Source organism: Indicator indicator, chromosome 13 (assembly GCF_027791375.1).
Source record: "Indicator indicator isolate 239-I01 chromosome 13, UM_Iind_1.1, whole genome shotgun sequence".
NCBI lineage: Eukaryota > Metazoa > Chordata > Aves > Piciformes > Indicatoridae > Indicator > Indicator indicator.
Window position 1 is genome coordinate 6,923,284 of NC_072022.1, and position 26,768 is coordinate 6,950,051.

Sequence of the window (26,768 nt, forward strand, 5' to 3'; positions counted from 1 at the left end):
ATGTGGGCACTCTTGGTTCTCATAGGTGCTGCAGCTGTTTCTGCTCACCTGCAGGATCATGCCTTTGATGAGTAAGAACAGACATCAAGTTTTATATTTGCACAATTTCTTCTGCATGAGCAAAAGCCTTTCAACTGACTTACCTGTTTCACATTCAACCCTTTTCTCCCCTTTAAGGCAGAAGGTGTTTCGTGTGATTCCACAGAATGATGAGCAAGTGGAAATCATCAACTCCCTTGCCAGCAACATCCAGGTAAAGAACTTGGGGAAGAGGCTATATTGCATTTGAAAGGAACATTTCTCCTTTTGTTTTAACTAACATATATCTTTTTAAGAAAAAAAAAAAAGTCATGCTGCTGAAATAAAGACAAGATTACTTGATTTCGTTCAAGTCATCTGGAGTGTTTCTTCAGAAGGAACAGGACAAGGTGGCAAAGCTAGAGCTGTACAAATACATTTCAGCATCATTCTAGAGAGCCTAGTTAACTCAGCCTGAATATCAGTCTGCCCATCAGAATTTTTGTCATAGAGAAAGTTGATCTGAAATGGTGTGTTCAAGGTGGGGAACTTTCAAGAACATATCAGATAAAACATGGAAATTCCAACTACTAGAATTTTTACCCTTATAGGCCAAACATTTTGCTCATGTAAATAATCTAAAAATCCATACTCCCTATAAGGTGAACTTTTGCTTGGCCTCTAATCTCTCATGTCATCTTTTCTTCTCTGACTTGCCTTTAAAGCTTCCTTTCTCTCCAACCAAGCTGCATATTTCTCAGTGACCTTGATGTAGATATATGATGACACAATGACATTTGGAAAAACAATAAAGACAGAAAATGTGTTTTCAATATTTCTCTTAAGCTTTGATGTTGTAAAATAGCTGTTGGTGGAAAAGACACCATTATCTGTAGGATGAAAGGATGGTATTTTTAACGAGGTACAGATGTGGAGAACTATCATCAGCAGGCATGCTGGAACACTATTCAGTAGAATATACTATTGGAATGGTGCTGCCAATATTAAGAAAATAAACATACCATGCTTGCTTTTAACTGTGTAGCACAAAGGGATAGTTTGCTTTCTATTTTCTTTTAAGAAAGAAAGAAAGAGAGAAAGACTACCATTGTTATACAAAGCAAACAGCCAGTACTCCTGTAGTAGTATATCCTGAAATAGCCATCTCAGTTAAGAGACATAGCTCAGAACTCAGACACTGCAGAATACTTGGCATTTGTGAAAGTGCCACTGCCATCTCCAGAATTCTGCCATATAAATTGCAGGGCCTAATAAAATCTTCTTAAACAATTTCAGGTTAAAATTTAGATTGATAATTCTGGCAAGCAAGGTCAAGTCTGTGTAATAGGATAGGAATAAATTTTGGTATATTAATCACAAGCAAGATAGCCAGCACACATAGATCCACCTAAAAATCACATCCATATGGATGCATTCACTTCTTTATCTGTTCATCTGGTCTTCTTTCAGGTTGACTTTTGGCAGCCAGACTCTGTCGCTCTGGTAAGACAAAAAATGCAAGTTGATTTCCGAGTTGATGCTTCTGACGCCTTTGAGGTTGAAGATCTTCTGAAAGAAAGTGGAATGGAGTACAGGTAAGTTTGTGCTCTTTGAATTGAAGATTAATTACTGGGGAAATGTGTTTGATATTTTCGTATTGGTCAACCAGTCTTCCTGTCATAAACTTAATCTCTACTGTGGATGCCTCTACAGGGTTCAGCTTTCATATGGCAGTTCAAATGGACTGTATTAAAGAGGTGAATTGAAATGTGGATAGAGATACGAGACAAAAAAGCAAAGGCTTACTACCAGGAACTTCCCCAAGGTGAAAGCTCCCTGCAGTACAAAAGGCTGGAGTACAGAAGGGAAAAAAAAATTCTCAGTCAAGACAAAAGCAGTAAAGGTTGAGAAAGACAGAAAGTACACCAGAAAGGTTTGCATGATAGTATCGAGGAACTGAAACCAGAAAATGGTGACCCCAAGGGCCACCATGAGGGGCTCTTCACACAGTTCTCTAAGCTGCAGAATGATAGCTAGAGGAGCAAAACTGGTGACAAAGACAAGTGAAGGGCCAAGGGAATGGGGAGAACAGATTCCCAGGACACCCTTGGGCTTACTCAAGTCACACAGCAGATCCATGGCAAGGATTTCGCCAAAGAGAGAACTCTTAATTGGCTTAAATATTTTGCAAGTATATTCTTCATGGGTAAAAAAGCCCTGAGTTTCCATGACTGATTACAAGTGCAGCATAAGTGGAGAGAAGAGGCCACATTGCCACATTACACAGTTCTGAGAATGGAAGCATTGTAGTGAGTAGTACTAATGGGAGAGCAAGGAGAAAAGAGCAGGATCAGGCAGTTGCATTTATTTCATACCTTCCACTCATTATGCAAGCATTAACAGAGGATGAGAAGCTGACTTTGAGCTGGTGTGAAGTGAGGTTGTCTGTCTTCATTTGTTCTTTAGCTCTACTTGAGCACTGAAATTGGCTCATGCCAGTTTAATTATGAGGGTTCTTCAACGTGTAGTGGATATTCTGTCAATAACATTAAGTACTCAGACACAGAAAGTCAGTATACTTGATCAAATTCTCACAAGTTCACTTGGCTGAGTGGAGAATATTTGTTTCTCAGCATCACTGTCACCAGACAGAACTCCTACCTTGGACACCACACAGTTCTCATGAAAGAAAACTTTTATTTTCTGCTAAATATGAGGATAATTCACCCCTAAGCTTACTGGTCTGATGTTACCCATGTCTACTTTGGATGCCACTGGGGAACAGAATATAAAATCACTCTAGAAGAAATAATTTTCAGTAATGCCACAGCACAGGAATCCAATTTCAATGGAATTTCCTTCTCAGCAAAGGAGGAGTTACTCTGCATGTGTTAGATTTTCCTGTAATATTCATGAACTTGTTCAGGCTCATGCACAAATCTTTTGATTGCAACAAAGGCCATAACGTCTGGAAAGCATCCCTGACAAATCTGAGTGGAGTGTCCTTGACAACCCAAGCTGTTACAATTCTTTTGAAGTGCAGCTGCAGTGCCATGGCATCATGTCAATGTAGTCACTCGCACTGTTTGTTCTGAAGGCTGGTGGTGCCTCATAAATTGGCCTCCCACTCATCTATCCAAATCACAAATGATCAAGGACATATCTTGATGTCTAAGATTTGTAAGAATGTTAAGATGAGCACTGGAAAAACAAGAGGATTTCATTTTTTGATAGCCAAGGTTGAAATAGAAGCAAAAGGTCCTCAAGAGCATGCTCGACGATGAGCTGTGCCTTAGTGTTAGCTCGAGAAAGATGAACAGGAGAGATCCAACCAATCCAGACAGGATGCTGGGATTTTCTTGCCATTATAGGTTCCACTTTAATAGCCCACCTTACATGCAGTAAAGTAGCTTGAAGGATGGATAATGCCACCCGCAATGGAGCTGTTAAACCACACCTAAACTTTGGAAGCTTGGTTTGACAGAGAATTTCATCAGGGAAACATCTCTGGTCTGATACATGGGAGTGTTAGATTATTGCAGTCTAAATCTACTCCTGTCTCATAAAGTTAAGGGAGGCCCCTTTTCCTACTGAGGCAGAGACAATATGGCAACACCAGATAAACCCAGAGCTCATTTTCCACACACTTTCTCTCAGCATTGCCATTCTTCTTAAAGCAAACTGTTGCCATCGTGGAAGTTTGCTAGTATGGGAATAAGTAGGTAGGTTTTAATTAGGAGGAACCTGATCATTTTGGTGGCAAGAGTGAATCAGGTAGTAGGTTGAAATTTTAACCTAATGTATCTCATTTTCAAGTGTATAAATTAATCTTGTCACATTTCACTTCATAATCTATGCAGCCTTTATTCCAGGAAGACCCTGAAATGTCTGCCTGGTGCTTACTGCCCTGTTAGCAGATCGTTTCTTTTCATGCTTTTCCTGGTGCCATGTTGCAGAGTTCTGATTGACAACCTGCAAGCTGCCCTGGATGCCCAGTTCGACAGCAAGGCTCGAGGCACTGCACACAGCTATGTGAAGTACAACAACTGGGAAACGGTAAAGTCTAAAACTGTACCACTTCAGCAGCTCAGTACCTTAGCCTCTCTAGTCAAAATGGCTTCTGATATGCTTCCAGCCTTCTTCCCTTTTCCTCTTCTGTTCCATACATGGAACCTGATGGAGCAGATCCAGAGGAGGGCCATGAATACGATCAGGGAGTTGGAACACCTCTGCTACGGACAGGCTGAGGGAGCTGGAGCTGTGCAGCCTGGAGAAGAGAAGGCTCTGGAGAGCCCTAATAGTGACCTAATAGTTGGACTAGAATAGCTTTAGAGGTTTCTTTCAAACCCTTCTATGATTCTATGATCATAACTCCTCCAAACTCTTCTTCCTGTTCTCCTTTATTGCCTATTACTGAGTTAATCTGTATAACCCAACCTCCCACACCTACTTTTGCTTCCAGTGCTGCAAAGAATCTCTGGCAGAAATCCAATGACCACTGCTTCACTACTAATTTGCTCTTTTGTTTTCTCTCCTTCTCCCAATTCCTCTGCTAAAAAACATAATCCCATTCCCTGCTTCACCTCCAGTTCTTCATCTTTCCCCATAAGCTCTCCCCTCCTCCCTCCCTTTCTTGACATTAAGTCTTGACCATGTCAGTCTTCACATCTTTGCAGGGGCTCCTTATCATCCATTGCATCACAGTTTTTATACTTAAAAGTGAGACGTTCTCCCTTTTATATCTTTCCTTGCAAAAATCTTTCATTTTTGTGCTGATCATTGCCCACTAAGTACTTTGCACATTTTCAAATGAGAAAATTTGTATTTCCTTTTCAGGGGGTGTCTATACAACATATATAGAACTACATAAGAACTTTCCTTAAAAGAAGAAAAAATATCGGTCTCCTTTTACAATGCTATTTAAAAATAAGAACAAAAGCTCCTCTGACTCTGCTAATGTTATTGGCATGCAAAAACCCACCCACATCCATAATGTCAACTATTATTTATAGTATTTCCTTGCCAGTTTCTCTAGATCTGTCTGCTGTTTCCTGTCTTTTTCTTACTTCACTGATAGCTCTTTGGGCATGAAATGCTCTTTTGTGTGGATATGACAACATTTTTGTGAGCTTCTGAAGGCACCTGTAACAAAGGGAATCTGCTGCAATGTCGAGACAATAAAGGCTGTTATTACTTTCCTTAAATAATAAATAGAAGTAAGGAGATATACTTACATCTCTGTCGAGCATTGGTAGACTGTTCCTACAAATCCCTGTCCAGCACTTCTGTCAGTAAGTCAAGAATGATGATGAATAAAAGAGCCATGAAACTGAAAAATATTACAACATGTAGAATATTTAAGGCATTCAATCTACACAGCTTAACAAGAAAAATTGTTTTCTTTTGTTAAGAGAGTTAGAGGGGTGACAAGGTCATAACTATATAAGGTCAGCATTCAAAGGGATTTGTAATCCATCAGCCATACTCCAGTGATGGGTTTAGATAAATTCATACTAGAAAAATCTTCATTCAGATACATAGCTCTAGTGCAAGTATAAATTAATTCCTCTAAATCTACAAACTGTATGAATATTAACTCAAGCTAGACTTGGCTTGTGGGCCATGAACTAATTAGTTTGGACCTGAGGAAAAGAGACATCACTAAATTTAACCTCACTATTAACCAGATAGCTGCTTGGACTGCTGACATTGCTGCTCAGAACCCAAACCTTGTCTCTCGCAGCGTGATTGGGGAAACATACGAAAGACGACCAATCTACCTTCTCAAAGTAAGTGCTTGGATTTCCTTTTCCTCTATTAACCACCAGGACATTATGGTGTTTATTAAAACACTAATGACCCTCAGATAGTGATATGCATTTTGTACAAAATCTAATACATTTTTGTTCTCTACTACTATGATTTTTTTCAGTTTCTAAGATTTTTGTTTAAAGAGACATAATGAATTATTAGAAGTTCAAACATAAATTCAGCCACAATCCTGAGAGATAGTTGAGTGATCATCTGCTTTTATGTTCTCTCCATCTGTTGTTTGTAAACCTATTTACTCTAAAAGGACCTATAAACATCAATCTCTCTAGCAGTAAACAAGAAATTATTTTGTATCTTCATCACATATAATTTTGTGCAGTTTTTTGCTGGCATAGAGTTAATTTTCTTCACAATACGTAGTAGTATGGGGCTATGCTCTGGATTTGTGCTGGAAACAATACTGATAATTTAGGGATGTTTAGATACTGCTGAGCAGTGCTTATACAGTCAGGGCTTTCTCTGCTTCTCACACCACCCCACCAGCGAGTAGGCTGAGGGTGCACAAGAGGCTGGGAAAGGACACAGCTGGGACAGTCAACCCCAACGAACCAAAGGGATGTCCTACACCACACAGAGTCCTGCTCACTGATAAACTAGAAGGAAGAGGGTCTAGGGGGCTGTTGCTCAGGGACTGTCTGGGCAATTGTTTTCATTTGCATTACTTGTCTTGAGTTTTATTTCTCTCTCCTTCTTGTTTTCATATTATAATATTATTATTACTACTACTGGTTTTTTTCCCCCAATTATTAAACTGGTCTTATCTCAACCCATGAGTTTTCTCACTTTTAGCCCCCCAGTTCTCTTCCCCCATCCCACTGGGGCAGGGAGGGAGTGAGCAGCTGTATGGTGCTTCATTGCCAGATGGGGTTAAACCACAACAACTTTTTCTGCATAACTCTTATGAATAAATAAGATACAAGTTGCTAAATAGAGGCGAAAGGATAAAGATTACCTATCAAAACTGCATAAGCATTTACAATAATATCTCACTGAAGTAAGCAGGACCAACTTTTGGAGACGCTACAGGAAGTAAATCAACAACAGAGAATAATCAAATAATTGAAGGGGGGAGGTTTATCTACACTAATAAAACAAATTATTTAGAGTTTGTTGTCTTAGCATGAAAGTGATGGCCACCTAAGTGCTAAAAGCACTCCATAGACTTGAATTTAATCAAGGAATGCCATAATTTTATAAAATTTTACTTTTTAAGTCAGCAAGCTGACTGCCTTGTTCTACATGCAAATTGTTTTGTTCAAGATGTTTTTTTGCTGTTGTTTTTTTTTTCTTAGGTGGGAAAAAGGGGTCCAAATAAGAAGGCCATCTTTGTGGATTGTGGTTTCCATGCAAGAGAGTGGATCTCCCCTGCTTTCTGCCAGTGGTTTGTGAAAGAAGTCAGTAAGCTTAATGATGAAAAAAATATTTTACTAAATGTCATTGTGTTTAAGAAAATCTTAAGTGAGCAGCAAGAGTTGAGGCCACTGCAGATTGCCATTCTACCTTTAAATAAGGCCACTGCACATGGCCTTTTTACCTTTAAATACTTGTCCACACAACCCTTCTCTCACCTCAGATGGTTAGGGTCTAACTTCTCAAACCAAATCTTAACAGTTGGACCTGGAACCTTTCAGCAGTTTAAGACTATCTAAAAAGCATGTGTAAGAGGCACTGACAAATGCAAGGGTTGTTCACACAGTCTATAAATTCATTTTTGCACCTGTAGTCAGAGCAAGGGGACAGACAAGTGAACAGGTCTAGTAACACTATAAACATAGTCATGCTCTTTATATGGCCATAAGGAGTAGGGAATAAGGAAGTTCAAGGGCACACCAGAAGCCATCTGAATGCACATCAGATGAGCTGTCTTCCTACAGCATCAGCTGCTGTCTTCACTGCAACCAGCTTTACTCAGTAAGGACAGAGGAGGTAGAAACCTACCCTCAGCTAAGCACAAGAGTGCACTAGGGAAATGTACCCAAGAGTGGAGAAAGGCTACAGATGAAGCTCCCTAATCGCCCCTCAGGAAGAAGGAAATGCATACAGATCCCTTTGAGCTGCCACTTTCAAATTGTACAGAATAGTTGCTAAAACATGAAAACCATACTCAGGAAAGAGCTGCACAGGTAAAATTAGCTTCACTTCAGGCTGGGATACTTTGGGTCTTGAATTAATTTTCTCTCCTTTGTGTTTTCCTTCTCCTCACTACCAGTATAAAGCAGGTGAGAGTTATCAAATGCTGCACAGCCTACTCTGCACAGAAGAGGTATATTCCCATTAAGCAGGGGAGATCAATGAATTTAGCAGAATGACTCACTGATTGAATCTCAAATTTTGTAAGAATTCCTGCTGTAAGATTAAAAAAAAACCAAGCAGCTCAGAAGCAACAGCTAGGATTTAAAACCCAAGCAAAGGAAAGCCAAAGTACGTGAGTGAGCCACACTGGCAGAGGCACTGGTGCCAAGAATAATCTCAGTCTTATCAGACAGCCATGCGGTTTTGTGTAGGGAGCAGTGGAAATTGAAAGTGACATCTCAGTGGAGTCAATGGGAATGTGATTTCATTATCTCCTAATGAGGCTGCAGACAGTATGTGCTACCATTTTTCTCTTAGCAATTCACGTCACTACAGCTGTCATTTTCACTGTCTGGTCACTTAATTCATGGGAATACCTGACACCAGCAGTGGCTCTGCTCAGTAGATCCAAGTGTGGATAGGCACAAGTGCTTCAAAAGTGCAGTCTTCTGAGCACCATCATCAGTTCACTTGGGATTGCTTCTAGACATAAAAGCAAAAAAAAACCTATAGAAAAACATGAGGAAGACAGATTCTTATCTGTATCCCAAAATAAAAAATCCCAAACAAGCAAACAAAACCCCCACACAAAATAAAGCAAGCATAAAAACTCAAAACATGCAAAAGTAAGTTCTAGTGGTCTGAAACCGTTTTTTCTAGATTCTACATCCAACCTCCACACTTGCTAGTTAGAGTACAAAAGATGCTTTTCTCAGTTGTATTGCTCACTGTGTTGTCCTTTATGTCTGTAAAGTATTTCTGTAAAGGAAACATGAGTGCAAGGTACTTCTTAGAGCAAATTTTCACGATTGCTGCATGCTCCCTTGACACTGATATAAACCTGTGAACAAGCCTACAAAGTGCCAGGCCATGAAAAAACAGGATATACAGGTTTATAGCAGGAATTCTAATGTTTGTTGTTCAGTGTATGTGTCTGGAAGTGGAAGGAAAGCTCTGCCTCCCTATGACTATGTGCATCCACAACATTATGACTGGAAATGTGTAAGAGTGTCATTTGGAAACACTCTCTCTCATTTTGGATACTGAAGAAATTTCTCTGTACAACAGACAAAGGAAAAAAAAGGAATAAAAATTTCCTTCTCACATAAATGAAATCCAAACCTTTAAGGTGACAGCAAGTAGGGAGAATTTAGAGAGAAGAACCTTGCCCCTTCTGTAAACAAGAAGCTAGTAGATGGAGATCTCTTACTGGTGATATATTAATCTGTTCACAATGAACATTTCTTTATCATATAATTTATCAGCAGGAATAAAATAGCTTTCCAACAGCAGTTTGATATGGCAGAGTGGGTTGACTGGGGTTTTCTCTTGGAGTCTGTTGGGTGATCAGTGCAACCTACTTACTCCATGTATCATTAGTTGAATGACACATGGAGGGACATCCCCTTTGAACATCCAACCCAGCACTGGCAAATGCCATACTGCCTGGCCAGCCAGGACAATCAGTGTAAATCCCCTAAGCGCATGTAACATCACAGAGCAGCCATCTCACATGGTGGACTGACCTGGATGACTTTGCCCACCACATTTATTAATTCCAAGCCTTTAGATACACACAGGAGATACAGACCTATGAATGCATCATCAGCTGCTTCTACTTTTCTCCAACTAGGCTGTTGAGACCTATGGAAAAGATACTGTCATGACCACACTTCTCAACAACTTGGACTTCTATGTTTTGCCTGTTGTTAATATTGATGGTTATGTCTACACTTGGACAACTGTAAGTGCATTCTTCTTTCTCAGGAAGAGCATTGCTGGAAAAGCCAACTGCTAGAGCTTTCTCTTAGGTTTGATCTGTGTTTCACTACTCCGTTTCAGAACCGCATGTGGAGAAAGACACGGTCTAAAAATGCTGTGAGCAGTTGCATTGGTACAGATCCCAACAGGAATTTTAATGCTGGCTGGTGCAGTAAGTGTCACCTAAAAGTAGCTGCAAAACAATCATACAGAGCTGCAATAGTCAAGATACTTCATTATTAATTTTCCCTACTTGATGGTAGGCCCAGCTTAAGCTTGAGTGAAGACCACCAGTATAGCATCGTGAAGTAGGAATTTTGGAGTGGTTTTGGGCAAAAACCAGACTTTGGTTACTAGTGGCATCAGTATGGTTACTTCTGTGAATATATAACACACACACATGTGCATACACACACCCATACACACATACATATACACACACATGGCATATACATATACACATATAAATATATATGTATACATATATAGCTATAAACACACCCCTCTATCAGTTCAGAATGGAAATCACAAAAGTTTTCTTCTGGTTTGCTTTACTGAGTGGAGAGGGATTTCTTCTGAGTCATTTCTACTCAGCTGTTTCCTAGAAGCATCTTAGAAAATGGGGAAATTTATGAGGAGAGGACTGGTAAGTACTGAAACAAATCAATATCCCTAATCACTTACATAACACAGGGCTTTCCATCAATACTCATGTTCTCCCAACTATGCACACTGTACAGGGCATATTTATTTAATGCTGTGTCAGCTTGCCCAGTGTCTTAACTATGCAATAAAATATTCTCTCCTCTAATGTGGCACGTGTGTCAGCAGGATTTCCAAAGCCTATCTGCAGAAGTGGCATAACGTGACTCTCCTAACAACCACATTTTTTCATTAAATACTGATTAAATTTACTTTTCTTCCCAGCTATTGGGGCCTCAAAAAACCCATGTGATGCTACATACTGTGGCTCTGCACCTGAGTCTGAAAAAGAGACCAAGGCTTTGGCTGATTTTATTCGTGAACACCTTTCTACAATCAAGGCATACTTGACGATTCACTCCTACTCCCAGCTGCTACTGTTTCCTTATTCATACACTTACAAATTGCCATCGGATTATGAGGAACTGGTAAGTCCCTTTGTCATTCTGACATAATGAAAAGAATAAGTAAAAAATCATCATCACTTGCTATTTAGGTCCATTTAGCATTAAGCAGTTTCTTTAACATCTGGGAAGAATCTGTGCTGCCAGTTTCTGACAATGCATTGGTCTTTCATAGCAAGAACAAGGGAAACCATGATGGCTTCAAGATAATTTAAGCACAGGATAAACTTAAGAGCCTTATTTAATTTCCACACAGACAATGAACCTGCCACAAGGTCAGGTTTGTCTACCAATCTTGCTATATAGAAATCCACTATGCTGTGCAGCACCGCTTCTTCCTCACCCAAGAGGCTGCTGTGTATATAGCCTTAATACATTACACAGAAACATTATGCCCTGCACATCAAGCTAAGGGCTCAACAGATTGGAATAACTACTAATGTACTCAATGGTATCACAGAATCAATCAATCAATAAGGTTGGAAAAGACCTCAAGGATCATCAAGTCCAACCTGTGTATCATCAACAGCAGACAAGGATCTCTGTTTACCAGTTCATTAGCAGCCACTGAGGCAAAAGAGTGAAACTCCTATCAATAGAGGTTCAGGACAATGAGAGTGTTTTTGTCAAAAGTATAATTAAAGACAGATAGAAGATAAGTAAACAGTCTCAGTTCTGAGGCCTTTCTAAGTAGGCCTGGATGCAAACACAGATTTTATTTGGAAGAGGATGAATGTGGTATTTTAAAGGACAATGCCTCTTTTATTCATCCTAGAGAAAGGCCACACCCTAGGGCTATTTAAGTAAAATTAAAATAATCTACAGGGGTTTTGTTGTGGTTTTTTTTTTTATCCTTAAAAACAGAGAGAAGGGTTAAAACTATTAAATGCATATAAAATTTGCAAACATTTTATAAGGAAAAAACCCCAATAATTGTGAATAATAACATTAATTCAGTTCTCTGGCATATTAGCAATTAGAAGCTGTTGGCAAGGAAAACAGAGCAAAACAAAACAAACAAATCTCTTTCCTAGATGCTGCCAAAAGTCCAAGGCAACAACACTGTGTCTTGCTTTGCTGTGCAGGTTTGACAGATTTATGAGTGCTCCCAAAGAGATGTCATGATTCTGAAGCACAAATACAAACTGGGGCCAACAGTGAATTTTCTTGTTAGATTTTTTTACAGTTTAAAACAGAGTATGAAATGAAGATGAAGATTTTGTTTTCTTAATGTGTACTCCAGAGATTTTTAATTGTAGTTAGTGCAGGGAACTGTCTTCAGTTTTCACAGCAGCTTTACATTCACACATTGCAGCTCAATCTACAGTAATAAAACAACACAACCCCCTTGAAGCTGCTTTGTTGTCAAGATCACTCAGTTCCCATGTGTTAAAAATTTGCATGACATTCTGCCTAATTTTTTGAATCGAGCAAATTGTGAGGAAACCCAACTAAAAGTACAGCATGTTTCTCACAGAGTTAAATGGAAAACGTTTAGGTTGACAGCTCATTTTTAAAACAATCCATAACAATAAGAAAGAACCTATGTGCTTTTCTAAGTTTTCAAGTTCTGCAATCAAACGACAATTTTATACTAGCAATATTTTACTCTAATCCATAGTAAAATTTAATGAAGCAGCCATACTAAGGTTCCACAATTTTTGTCCCTAAAAACTCTCTTTTTCTGCTATAGAGGATGATTCTGCTATTACCATGCAGGATAAAAAATAAACAGCTCAGGAAGGCAGGGTATATATTTCTCTTCACTCATGTGATTTTACTTTGTAAGTTAAGTCTTTCCAATATCCTACATTTTAAATTGGGCACACTGATCCCAGAGGGAATTCCATTATTTTCCACTACAAAGCATTCACAAATCTCACCACCATGACGAGGTGACCTTATGAGTGTTTTTCACATCTTAATTAAGGGAAAATATTTCCTCTATTGGTCATCCCAACAAAAAGACAGCAGGATCACAGAGGTGTAGTATCTGGTTTTAACAAGGGAAGACTTGCCAAAAATCCTTCTTTTGGAAAATGAGATCTGAGTAGTACTCAATCAACATTGCCTGTAGTTGGGATAATTAAACAGGGCCTAATTCACCTCCATTTTCAGTGAATTAAATAGAAAGACTGACTTCAGCAGGCTCTGGGTCAGGTTTGAAAGTGCAGCTTTTCAGGTTACTTCAAAACATATTCATCTAAGCTGTGACTAAAGAAAAGTAAAGATTTTCAATCAGTAATTGTCCTTGCTTGAAATGAGACAGCTACAAAAAGAGGCATTATTTTGTACGCCAGTTGTTGTGGTTTGTGTAGAAAAGTTTTGTCCAGATTTAGAGAAATGCTGAAGAATGAGAATCTCAGCTTTTAATATAAATTCTTTGGGCAAATAAAAGGATCATAAATCACTTTGCAAATGAAGAAGCAAAATTTACAGTGCCATTATCTTATCTTCGGTGTTATTTTTACTCTGACAGATCTAATAAATGAAAGGAAATATTTGCAATTTCTTATCTTTTTCAGCGAGGAACCGGACATGTGCTTAAATAAAACCTCACATGTCTGCTTATCATTAACAACATTTTGCTCCATTGCATTTAATTAAAGGTGGCACAATACCATTGGCTTATGTTGCATTCCAGTGTCTGAGATACAGGAGGGCCCAAAAATTGAGTAATTGAAACTGACGACACTAAGTCTGCAGAAGAGAAAGATCTAGAGAATGTTTTCCTGCAAGCATACTGAACAGCATGTCCTTGGGGCTCAAAACCCTTTTTCTGTTCACAGTCTGAGGAAAGCACCAGAGGCATAAAACTGTTCTGATTTTCATTTCTCAGGTAAAGCAGGGCACTCTGAGAATCCCAGACATCCTTTATGCTTCATTATAGCATATCAGAACTACCTCCAAGTTATCGTACTTTATTTGAGTTTGGGATTAGAACTATCCTTCAACCACTCCCTACCCTGGGCTGTGAAACATGATGAAAGTCATGTGTCCTTCCCACAACTTCCCACTCATCTCCTTAGATGCAAACTTTCCTTCCCTAATTCAGGGTTATTGTTTTGTTCTCCTCTACCCCTCTCTTCCCATTCCACATCTCCCCCCACCCCCTGCCCAGGTGTTGCACAGAACTTTCACTGTTACCCAAACAATACTTGAAAAATAAAAATAAAACCACCCAAGACAGGAAAATCTAGGTCAAGAATTTGTCAAAAGTTACACAATATCCTTGAGATGACACCCTGACACAAATATGTACTCCTTTTAGTGAATCACATTTTGCCTGCTTCATAATCCTCTTGGCTCGTTTTTCACTATACCCTGGAGTGTTACCCAGCCCACAGAATACATGCTTGAATCCATCTCCTACAGAGAACAGAAGCATTAGCTTTTCACAATTAAAAACGTGCTTGGCAAGACCAGCATCTTCCCACACCCCAAAATATTCTTTTCATCTTTATTTTGCTGAACACATTTTTGTCCTCTTGCAGTAAAGAACTCTGCATTTAATCACATTTGTTTGTAAACAGTTCAGCCCACATTTTTTAATCAGTTCCTATTTTGGCCTTAGCTTCCTATTAGGTTACTCCAGGCTTTCCTCATTTTCAACAGACAAATCTAGCTTTATCAGTTCTTTTTTGTATTTGAATTGGCTCTGAACTATGGTTTGATAGAGCAGAGGAATGTGCATCATGCCTGTCTTCCTTTCCAGGTTGAGTTCCATCTCCCAGTTAAACAATAAACTCAGAGCCAAATATGTGCCTGTTAGGCTAATGTACATGTAGTATTACAGCTTGGCAGGCTGCAGAATGCTGTATTAATTTACAACCCAAGATAATTTTCTAGACACAGGATTTCAATGTTTATTACTTGAATGCATACTGGCCACATTGGTTATTGTTTCAGCTCACCAGAATTCACCTTCTATGTTGGGTTGCTCTAGCATTTAATTTGCTCTCGAGTGTTTAAGGTAGGTAATCGTAGAAAGTGGAGCCATGTCCTGAATTTCTGCAGCCTGTAAGAAAAGAGTATTTTAAATATATTGCGTGACTGTGAACATCAACCTGATGCCTGTAATTTTGGCAGCAAAGTCTTTCCACTCCTACTTTTTTTTCTGAATGTGTCTGTGTGTAAGAATTTTTGAACGGTAACAATCTAGGAGACAGACATATCAATGAAAAGTTGCAGCCTATGCTGGTGCAGACTCCTCTGTGATTGTACCACTTGTTACAAGTAAATATTGTTGAACTCATCTAGGAAGCACAATAAACAGGGAACTGAGCACAAAAGTAGTTTTTAGAATTGACTTCACAACCCTTCCACTGAATTTGCCACAACAAAACTGCTCTGTACTGACAATCTCAAATCTGTGGGAGGATGGTTTATACAGCAGCCATCATGAAGTTCATGTATGAATCTGGCTGAAAGACAGGAGTCTCTAAGAGCTGTTTGGCTCATTGACCTTGACTTAGTTACACTGGAAACCCTCTCACCAGGGGTCTGTTTCTTAAACACTCTGTGAGACTGCCACACAGAAACAGACTTGCAAAGAAAAAAAGAAGCATCATACTAAAGTCCTTCACTTGGCTGGATTCCCTGGATTCTTGAGGGGACCTGCATAACTATGAGCAACAACAGAATGATGAACTAAATTACACATCAGTTGCAGACTCTTTTGAGAGCAATCTGTTTTTACTGGCAAAAGAAGAAGTCTCAGAAATTTAGCTTCACTTGGCTAAAGCTAACTTTGCAAATACCACATTGTCAGATTTTCATTACAAAGGAAGTTGAGGGTCACTTACGTAGCGCGTCAGACCAAGGTGAAGTGAAAACACAGCTTTCAACCTTGGGCAAATGAGTTTGCAGCCCAGTGAAGGGAGAAAGCAAGAGGTCCAGCCAATTAGTGAAAAAGCTTCTCCAGATCACTGTCAGACAAAGGGAGTTGTCTACATGCAGCAGCTGCACAATCGATGTCCCTGAAGTGTTTCAAAACAGCTGCAATTTGCTGGCAAATCCATCCTGATGATACAAGAGTCAAACGAGGGAAATGGTCCCTAAAAAATTACCTATTAACACACAGAAGAAGCTCAGCCTGATAATTTATCTTGTTAGTTCAAAACTCCAGATGTGGTGAGAAAGAGAGGCCAGTTACACGTCTTTCATTAAAAGCTAATAATAGGTTTAAAGGTTTTGAATTATGTAAGATAATGGCAACTGAGATCACAACTCTGCTGCCTCAGTGGCCCACGCACTCTACACAAGATCAAGCAAAACATGAGTAATCGCTGTGCAAACACAGATGGGTGATCCACACAGGGAATACCACCTCCTGCTGAAATGACCAGCTCTGCAGGGTCAGCTGCTGTCACAAGCTGAAGAGCCATTTTCTGCTCCCAGTTACAAGGTACTAATTTGGAGTTATTTCTAGGACTTCAGGGCGCCAGTTGTTTCTCTGCTACTATAACGCACAGCAAAATGTTCTGTGAGAGATCCTTAACACTAAAAAAATACCTTAAAAACGAAACTCCAAAGCACAACAATTCAGTTAAGCCAGTTATAAAAAGAGACATCAAAAAAAAAAAAATCACTCAATAGCAAAGAGTATCCCCAAAAGCCAAAAAGGTACCAACTTTTCCTCTTGCAGCTGTATTCCAAATAACATACAGGCTGGTAAGTCTAAACCATTTTCAAAACCTAAATATAACTTTCCCTTTTGGGAAAAATTTGCCATTATTTATATACATCTGCATAAATATCCATGTTAGTTCCTTTCAATGGATGATTTTGAGTAATCATAAGAGAGGGAGAAAGAGAGGGAGAAAGAGAGGGAGAAAGAGAGGGAGAAAGAGAGGGAGAAAGAGAGGGAGAAAGAGAGGGAGAAAGAGAGGGAGAAAGAGAGGAAAAGAGAGGAAAAGAGAGGAAAAGAAAGGAAAAGAAAGGAAAAGAAAGGAAAAGAAAGGAAAAGAAAGGACATTCCCCCCCCCCATTTTCCTCATATTTTGGATTTATACTCATAAATATTAACTTTTGATTTTGCCTGCCATTTATTATTATTACTACTATTATTATTAAGAGATGACTATGAGTAAAAAAATATCAAGAAAGGAAGCAAGAGACCTGCACGGATGAGAAAGGAGCTTCTTGGATAACTCAAATGGAAAAAGGAAGTTTACAGCTTGTGGAAAAAGGGACTGGCCACTTGGGAAGAATGTAGGAACACTGCCAGAGAATGTAGGGATGCAATGATGAAGCTTAAGGCCCTCTTGGAATTAAATCTGGCAGAGGATGTAAAAGACAAGAAGAAGGTCTTCTTCAAGCATATCAAGAGGAAAAGGAAGACTAGGGAAAATGTTGGCCCACTACTGAATGAGGTGGGTGCCCTGGAGAAAAAGGATGCAGACAAGGCAGAGTTAACGAATGGGTTCTTTTCTGCAGTCTTCACTGCTAAAACCAGCCCTCAAGAATCCCTGTCCCTGGAGGTAAGAGAGAAGATGGAAGGAGGAGGTCAAAAAGAATTAGATTAGGGATCATCTAGGCAAGCTGGAAACCCAAAATCCATGGGCTCCAATAGGAAGCACCCAGAGGTGCTGAGGGAGCTAGATGATGCTATTGCTAAGATATTCTCCATCATTTTTGAAAGGGCAAGGAGAACAGGGGAAGTGTCTGGGGACTGAAGACAATGTCACTCCAATCTTCAAAAAGGGCAAGGAGGAGGATGCTGGATATTACAGGCCTGTCAGCCTCACCTCCATCCCAAGAAAAGGTGACAGAACAGCTCAGTCTGGAGGAAAAGTTTTCAGTAGTCAGCATGGATTCATGCTTGATCGATCTGGTATCCTTCTATGATGGTGTGACTAGCTGGGTAGATGAGTGAAGAGCAGTGGATGTTGTCTACCTTGACTTCAGCAAGGCTTTTGGCACTGTCTCCCATAACATCCTCATATGTGAGCTTAGGAAGCGTGGCTTAGATGAGTGGCCAGTGAGGTGGATTGTAAACAGGCTGAACAGCAGTGCTCAGAGGGATATGATCAGTGGTGCAGAGGCGTCTTGGAGGCCTGTATCTAGTGGTGCTCCCCGGGGTCAGTTCTGAGTCCCGTCTTATTCAACTTTAGCAATGACCTGGATGAAGGGACAGCGTACCCTCAGCAAGTTTGTTGATGACACAAAACAGGGAGCAGTGGCTGACACACCAGAAGGCTGTGCTGCCATTCAGAAAGACCTGGACAGGCTGGAGAGATGGATAGAGAGGAACCTAATGAGGTTCAGCAAGGGCAAATGTAGAATCCTGCACCTGGGAAGGAATAACTCCATGCACCTGTACAGGTAAGGGCCTGACCTGCTGGAAAGCAGCTCTGTGGAGAAGGACCTTGGAGTCCTGGTGAACAACAAATTCACCATGAGTCAGCAGTGTGCACTTGTAGCTAAGGCCAACAGTATCCTGTGGTGCATTAAGAAGAGTGCGCCCAGCAGGTTGAGGGAGGTTCTCCTTCCCCTCTGCTCTGCCCTAGTGAGGACACATATGGAGTACTGTGTCCAGTTCCAGGCTCTCCAGTTCAAGAGGGACAAGGAACTACTGGAGAGAGTCCAATGGAGGGTCACAAAGATGATTAGGGGACTGGAGAATCTCTCTGTTGAGAAAAGGCTGAAAGCTCTGGGACTTTTTATCCTGGAGAAGAGAAAACTGAGAGGACATCTTCTCAACATTTGTAAATATCTAAAGGTGCCTATCAAGAAGATGAGGACAGACTCTTTTCAGTGGTACTCAGTGGCAGGACAAGGGACAACGAACACAAACTTGTATACCTTAAGTTCCACCTAAACATAACAAAAAACTTCTTTACTTTGAGGGTGCCAGATATCAAAACTTCTGATAAAGTTTCATTTGATGAAGTCATAAATGCTCAGCCACATTTTTCACTTAGACAGGGTAATTTAAAACACCACCTTGATCTCCATCCTGGAGATCACTGAGGAAGTTTATCTAGATTCCAAGCTCTTAACAGATGGAAATTTCAAACGTTCTTCCCACAGATCTCTCTTTTTCACCTTCCTGGCCAATAACAAAAAATTCCTCAGCTAAAAAGATTTCCTCACATACTTTTTCCTGGTATTTGTTCTGGTATGATTTAAAGCCATCATTTGACAAGAAAGGAATGCCCTCTTCTTCACAAACAGCAGCTCTGTTGTTCTATTGTCCCTGTGATGCAGTTCATTAAAGAGAGAGCAAATACTGGTTACCAACAGGTCTACGTCTAGCATCAGATTATCTTTCCAAAGTTAATTTTCACTTCACATGTATTTGAAAAGAGGAGGAATCCATTTACATTTAAAAATTCATTTACTATTCAGAGAAGATTTGACTCGGTCTCAACTGTTGATTCAATGTATATATCATAAACTAAAAAATTATTGAAGATAACATGGTATCACTAGCAGATAGTATTCTCCAACCTCTACCATTCCCTCTATCTGTCAAAAAATATTAATGGATTGTAGAAAAATCAGCTTGTCAAGGAATTAAAAACAAACCACCATAGAGAGCTCAGCTACACCAACTGCTCTGAATCGAAGACTGTGAAATGTAAAGCAGCAACATTATTCCTACAATTGCTTGGATTTGGACAATAGGAAGGCCAGAAACCATATCCCACATTCAGGTACAGTCAATGTTACAGGTAGAAGGCCAAGCCTCTTTGGTCTGCCTCATTTATATATTTTTAATGTGTTAAGTGACTGTGAATTTCTGCAACAAACTCCTGTAATCTTCAAACTTTTAAAATCCAACATTTGGGAATAGGGAAACACTTGCAACTGTGCAATGCAGTAGGCTTCCAGTGCTGATGAAACATATTTTGATTCTGTTTTGTAGAAGCTGTGAAAGTTCTTTCACTTAACTAAGATTTGCTAAATACATTGTCCACTATGCCTTTTCAAGAATTCACTGGAACACTTGAAGCATTAACTCTGAACAAAGAATATTTGACAATATATCTTCCACTGGGAAGTAAGCCAGAGTATAACCTACAGAGAAAGAAGGGGCTTTAGGAAATTCCTGGAATAGTAAAGCATTCAGTTGTAAGCTATAAAGAAAGATATGGCAACCCATTGTTTATTCTTATACTGAACATCTGCTTTCAAAAATAATTCCTATTTATCATCTGTTAGCAATAGTTTTTATGCTTTATTACCAATATTCTGTATAATGAAGAACTGGAAAAGTCACATGTTCCAAAGAAAAGTCTGTAATTTTCCTTAATGCAAACACACAAAGCTTCATAGTACTACTGATGGGCTTGATCCAACCCTTGCTCAAATCAGTGGGAGCTGAATGAGTCCCTCTGTGCACAGGAAATGAATTGAAATTAATGAGACTACATATGGTTCCAGGGTAATTTATGCCTTTTCTGGCTGTTAATATTTATAGAACCTTAATCGGCTTCCACTTGTATCAGTGTTCAGCTCCACTGACTAAGCTGACTCTGCTCTGAATTTATTACTGCATGAATAGAAGGAAAAGAAAGGCTATTGTATGTTTGCAATTTACTGTATCAAGTTATTACTACTCTCTAAGATTCTCTTATCTCTGAATAAGATTCCTTATTTATTTTTAATGTCCTACCAGTTTCTTCTAAGTACAGAAAATCCTTTTACCTATTGTCCCTTTACCTTTCCAGACTATACTGGACCACAGAGCAGGCTGCACATCTGCAGAGCAATACATAGACTGCACTATACTCTATTAAAGCCTGGAGAATGAGTTCTTTACTGATAAGCTTTTTTTCACAACAACAGGGCCAGCTGTGCCTTGTCAGCTCCTGACATCTTGTCATTCTGAGAAATTAACAACAGGTTTGAAAGAAAAACTTCTCAAGCATGGTTTTTCAGTTTATTCAACAATGAATTTGCTTAGATTCACTCAGAAAGCTTCAGAAAATCTGCATTTATCATTCTTCTTTTCTTACAGAATGCCATTGCTCGTGATGCATCTAAAAAGCTGAAAAGTCTGTATAATACCAAATACACATATGGCCCAGGAGCTCAAACAATCTGTAAGTACTGACCTATATATACTAGCCATCTATATGGAGCGCTATCAAGATCACCAAAGGCAGTTTTCTACTGATTGTTCTTCCCCTTCCTTAGTCATCCCCGCCTTTTTTTCACATGCATTTATTCAGAGGTATATGTGGAATCTGTCATTACTAAAATATGGGATGATTTATTTCTTCCCAAGGAGTGTGTGACCCCCTGGAAGGTGAAGTGATGTGATAAAGTGTTTGGGAATTCACGTGCATAGCATGAATACCTAAATCATACACGTAGATTTAAACATAAAAATCCTAACCTCAGATTTTCTGCTTTCCATTATCTCCAAGTCAAAGTGAAAAGTTGATGTGAATCCTAAAGAATGGTTTCAACCACTCTAGCAACACAGATAATTATTTCTTTTGCTTTGCATTACAGTCTGGGAAATGTACTAATTACAATTACATTCTTCTGTCCTTCTTGGGAACTCAGCTGACAGCGTCAAAAGCCAAGCTGAGGTTGCCAAATCTAGATTTCTGGAACTTTAGTATCTCCTATACCTAAGATCTCTTAATTTCCTTAAATATGGAAACTCTTTTCCCTATTTCTCTTTCTTTAAAAGAAAAAAAACTTCAAACCCAGTTTCTCTCAATCTTTAGAAGATTTATAAAGGCTTTTCCTTTCAAAATTTTTTGGTGATGCTTAGCAATTCTAGAGTCTCCCTCCTTAGTGAAAGAGACTGCGCCTTTGTTGGCCTGGAAAGGAAGGGAACCTTTTGTCCAGAAGAAAAAGACAGAGCTGATACACCAGCTCTGCAGTTCTGAATGAACCTCTAAATCTACCCAGTGAGAGGGTGTTTCCTTCTGATACCAAAGCTTTCTAAGCCCCAAGCAAGCATTCTCCTTTTCCTTAGACATTCCTCCCACAGTCTCCCCAGGCACTGACAAAGAGGGAGCAGTTTAGTTTGTTTACATTCGCTTACGTGCATCCTCTGGCATGAAGCTCACAAATGGCCTGAAATCACAGAAGCTTTTCCATGAGCAGGAGAAACCAATCAATTCCCTGAATATTCCTTTTTATCTGTCCTTTCTGCATTTCTGGCTATGTGATGTGACTCCAAAGCACATCACATTTCAAGGCACAGCTACGCTTTCCCACTTCAGCTTTATTCCATTTCTTTACCAACAGATCCTGCTGCAGGGGGCTCTGACGACTGGGCTTACAATCAAGGCATCAAGTACTCTTTTACCTTTGAGCTCAGAGACACTGGTAGATATGGTTTTGCTCTCCCTGAATCTCAGATAAAGCCAACCTGTGAAGAGACTTTACTCGCTGTTAAATACATTGCCAATTATGTCCTTGAGCACTTGTATTAGAATGGAGTTCTAAAAACTGTTAAAGCAAGTTTTATTCAAAGATGTCTTCCTTTTTTTTTCTTCCCTAACAATTAAGTTTTTTATTTCCCTTTGCTTAATGTTCTTATCCGTATCACAAAATCACAGAATTACAGAATCAATACAGAATCAACAAGACCTCAAGGATCATCAAATCCTTTGTTATTACAGATCAATAGAACTACAAGTTTGTCAAGAGAAATGATACCTTTTTTTAAGAAATTGGTATAGTCAAGGGGTTCTAGAAAGAAAGAGCACAATAAGTTTAATCAACTTACAGGTAAGGGTTGCCTTAATGCTTAAAATTATCTTTACACATAGCAGACAGATAGAGCATTAGAACTTATCCTGAATGCTAAGCAGGATGGCAACAGCTAGCTGATTCATACAAATGCACTTTCATCCACCCGTTCATTGTCTTAATAGCAACAGTAGCAAGGGAAAGGTCACATCACCTACTTTTAAAACAAGGCTAACTGTGATATGCTCCAGCAGTTTTTCTCAAAACCCACTCTGGATCTGCCCATCGCTGAAAACTAGTTTGGTCTGAGGTCACTGCTAGTCCAATCTGAACTGAGTGCTGAAGCTTAAAATTACTACTAGTTTTAAAGATCAAGACTTGATATAAACCACACTATATGCTACCCTGCATTTAAGGCTCTCATACTCACTGCATCTTTCAAAACATTCTCAGAGTCCTGGTATTTCCTGGAGCTCCACATGTTCCTACTGTCCTGAGTGGAAGAATTGTCATTTACAATTAAGTCTGGTGATAAATGATAACTGTTTCCTTCATGAGAAGCTGTACAGAATTATCCCCTCCCAATCAATTTTCTGTACAGGTAAGGTGGGTTTGACTAGGTCAGAGTGAGTGAGAGTGATAAACAGCCACTCTGGACAGCTTTCTCAGGCAGCTGCAGAAAATGTGTTCTGCATTTATTAATGGTGTTTAGAGCTTGGTAATATGGGGCACACTCCAGAGAAAGATGTGGAAAAGCCTTATGTCAACATAGAACTTGGCTGATCTCCCTGCCTTTGCTGGAAGCTCTGAAGAGAACTTTCTGCTGCTCATTGATGCTCCTGGAATTAGCACCATTTCGGGCAGGTCCCTACCTGATGCAATCAAAACAGCCCATGAAACATATCTTACAGAGAAAATGGTTCTCCCACGACAATCACCAAATTCAGACCTCTCAAAAAACCCCACCATGTTCTTTCTTTTGTCTCTTCTCTGGGGGGGGGGGGGGGGAATAAAAAGGTCCAGTTTAAAATTACTCTTTCGTTTACGTTTATAAGAAAAAGAAAGGAACACTTCCATTAGCACAATACAACTGATCCAGCAGCACTCAGATCAAACTAGTCCCCACATATGACTAATCCATCTGGTTTTGATCTCTGGAGAAACTGAACCCATGTGTGAAAGTAGCAGGTACCAGCAAAAAGACATGTCATTCTGGTTTGCAACAGAAGGCAGAGAAGGATCATCAACATTGCTAAAAATAGCACAGGACGCTTTCAGAACATATCATCCAGAGCCAAAAGTGCCACAAAGGGCAAGAAAATAAACTACTCAGAATACAAAATATTTTGCCTCATTTTAATTAAGTATTATTAACAACCACTCAGGGACTATCCTGACTATAACTGTATTATTTGGGCAGACATCACAGGCCTTACACCGCCTGCAAGGTGAATTGTTGGTACTCGGCACCATTCATTGCTAGGAAAGCTCTTTGTAGGTCTGCAGGCAACCAAACACACAGCTACAGATACAGCTGAGGGGTAGGTCTCAGCACCCAGCAACAGAAATCACAGAGGTCAAATCACAGCAAGGCAGGGATTGGCAGTTTTTCTGTGCCTTCTCCACAGAAGGTACTCCCTGGCACCTCTGGTCGAACAACACACATACAGAGAAGAAGAGCAATTAAATGTGATACATCATCCATGCAGCTTGAATACTGGAACAAATTAGGGTGTTGTGGAATCTCCATCCTTGAAGATAATAAAAATTGACAGGACATGGCCCTGTAAAATCTGCTTTGAGCAGGAGGTTGAACTGGATGGTCTTGAGTGGTCTTATCCAACCTCAACTGTTCTGTGATCCTGTAAAATTAATCTCTGCCTGATGCAGGTCAACCATGGACTGAGAAGAACAGTTTCAGCTTTTCCTATTTGATGTATACTGCTCCTTTAATTCAGATAAATAAAAATGAAGCATTCTATTTTCTTGGCTGAGAATCACATCCAAACATTGCCACCTTTCTCATATTAGGCTATTGTTTAGCTAAATACACTCGAAACAGTCACTTCATTTCAGTACTCTAAAACTAAAACGGATTTAAGAACTGATGAAGTGTTTTAAGGACAATGTACTGTCCATGTGCCAGGTCTCACAGGAGTGATACTGGAGATACCAGACCACTCATAGAGGAAATGTTCCTCTATGAGCTGCAAAGGCCCAAGAAGGGCAGCACACAAAAATTCTTGACTCATTAACATTTAAAGCAGGTAACCGATACACAAAAATGAAGTACAGTAAGTTCCAACAGTTGTGTGAGAGTTAAACACATGCTTCTGGGGAAGATATTTCCAAGTTTGTTCAAAGTTCTCAAGCAGCTGCTGACACATAGTGGTAACGGAGAGAAGGATACTTATGTTCTTAATGATCCAAGCTCTACTGCCCCAAAAACTAACCTCTGCTTAGAATGCAGCCTGCTCTGAACCCAGCCTGCTCTGAACCCAGCTTTGCTGACGTATGACCTCAGCATGCTTCTGGTCGCTCTGAACTTTTCCAAGGACAGATGTGGGCCACGCATTGAAGCAGGTTGTCCCTCCACTCAAAACAGCTGCATTACAGCTGCATACAGGCTTTTACCATAAGAGAAGAGGAAACAGTCAAATGCTGCTTTTGAGAATGGAACTTACAGGAAGGATGTTAGGCTACTTGCAGTAAACTTTGCAGCCACAGAAAACAGAGAATTTGCCACCAATAAACGAATATATACAGATTAGCCAAGAAATAGGGAAGCATTGCAAAACACCTAAAACTTTTTCTGCAAATCTTTTTCAACAAAGCACCCCAGTTCCCTGGCAAACACTAAAATATTTTCTTTCTGCATTTAACAGAAGATCTGAAATGCTTAACTTGGGAGCTCTCCAACTAAAGTATGAATCACTTTAATATCAAATCAACTGCCGATTTCCTGGCTTCATGAGGAAAACCAAAATATTCATGTTTCTCTTTAATACATTAGGCCATAAGAATCAGCATAAAGATTGTAATGAAGAAAAAAAAAGGAAACCATTCCAGGAGTAATGGCTATCATCTCTGTAGATCTTTCTGTTGCTGCAGACCTGAGAGGGAGGCCCCAGAGCACAGCTCAGTGTCACAACGATCAATCGATTCAAGTCCAGAAGTGACACAGCTCAGAGTGTCTCTGTTTTTATCAGAGTTAGCCCATAACTTAATCAACCTGCTACATAAATCAAGAGATGCCAGTAAATTTTAAAAATTACAAACAGAACTCAAAGACAAATATGCTGTGGTGCAGCACTGACATCACTGTTCACACATAGGTTGCATCATCACCCATCAGCATGGTCCCCTTTTTTTTGCCATTGTAAAGGTGCAAAATGCTCAGATTATAAAACTGTAAACCCAAGAGTAGTTACAAAAACCTGCTTTTCATGGATATTTTCACATCCCTGTCCATAGGATTTGCATGCCTAAAGATAATAACCTCACATACATCCAAGTTTTAGAAGTTCAAGTGCTCAACACAGCAGAAATATTCTAATGTCCAGGTTTATAGTATATTTAAATGTAGAAACTGAGATCCTGTTCTCTTAAAAAAGTCTCCCTTGCCTATGACAGCAGATAATCTGTTCACCCATTCCCTTCTTAGGTCTAGGCACAATAATGCCACCAAAGTCAGCAAATTCACACTCCATCTTGTGGTATATTCAACTAATGAGCTCAGGCCTATTGAAATCAGCAGTTATTTAACTCAAAACCTAAACTGTGAATACTGCCAAAAATGGAATTTCACTGAGGGCTTTTAATGTCAGTTGTCACATAGCATCTATTAACTCTCCAAGGATTTTTTAAACGGACTCAGCAACTGAATGACTGAAGGCTTCAAAAGAGAATGTTCATTTCATACAGGTTTTCAGAAAACTGTTCTTAACATTTTCCTCCACAAGTGGAAGTGCTGTTCGCGACCTAAAGGCTTGCTTTAAGGATCATAAATAGAACACTCCCTATTCAAATGGAACTAGGCTTCCTAATGACACAAGGAGGTTTTATACTTTCCCTCTTTCAATAGGTACCTTTGAG

General features: G+C 39.6%; 1 protein-coding gene across 1 annotated transcript; it reads left to right on the plus strand.

The window, feature by feature from the left end:
* Positions 1-22,414, plus strand: CPB1 (carboxypeptidase B1). Its single transcript, XM_054386000.1, has 11 exons — positions 1-71; positions 178-253; positions 1,489-1,613; positions 3,975-4,074; positions 5,706-5,807; positions 7,143-7,244; positions 9,776-9,886; positions 9,985-10,075; positions 10,831-11,033; positions 20,977-21,061; positions 22,227-22,414. Exons 1-11 carry the CDS (start codon positions 1-3, stop codon positions 22,412-22,414), a joined length of 1,254 nt encoding a protein of 417 aa, XP_054241975.1.
* Positions 22,415-26,768: the final 4,354 nt, after the last annotated feature.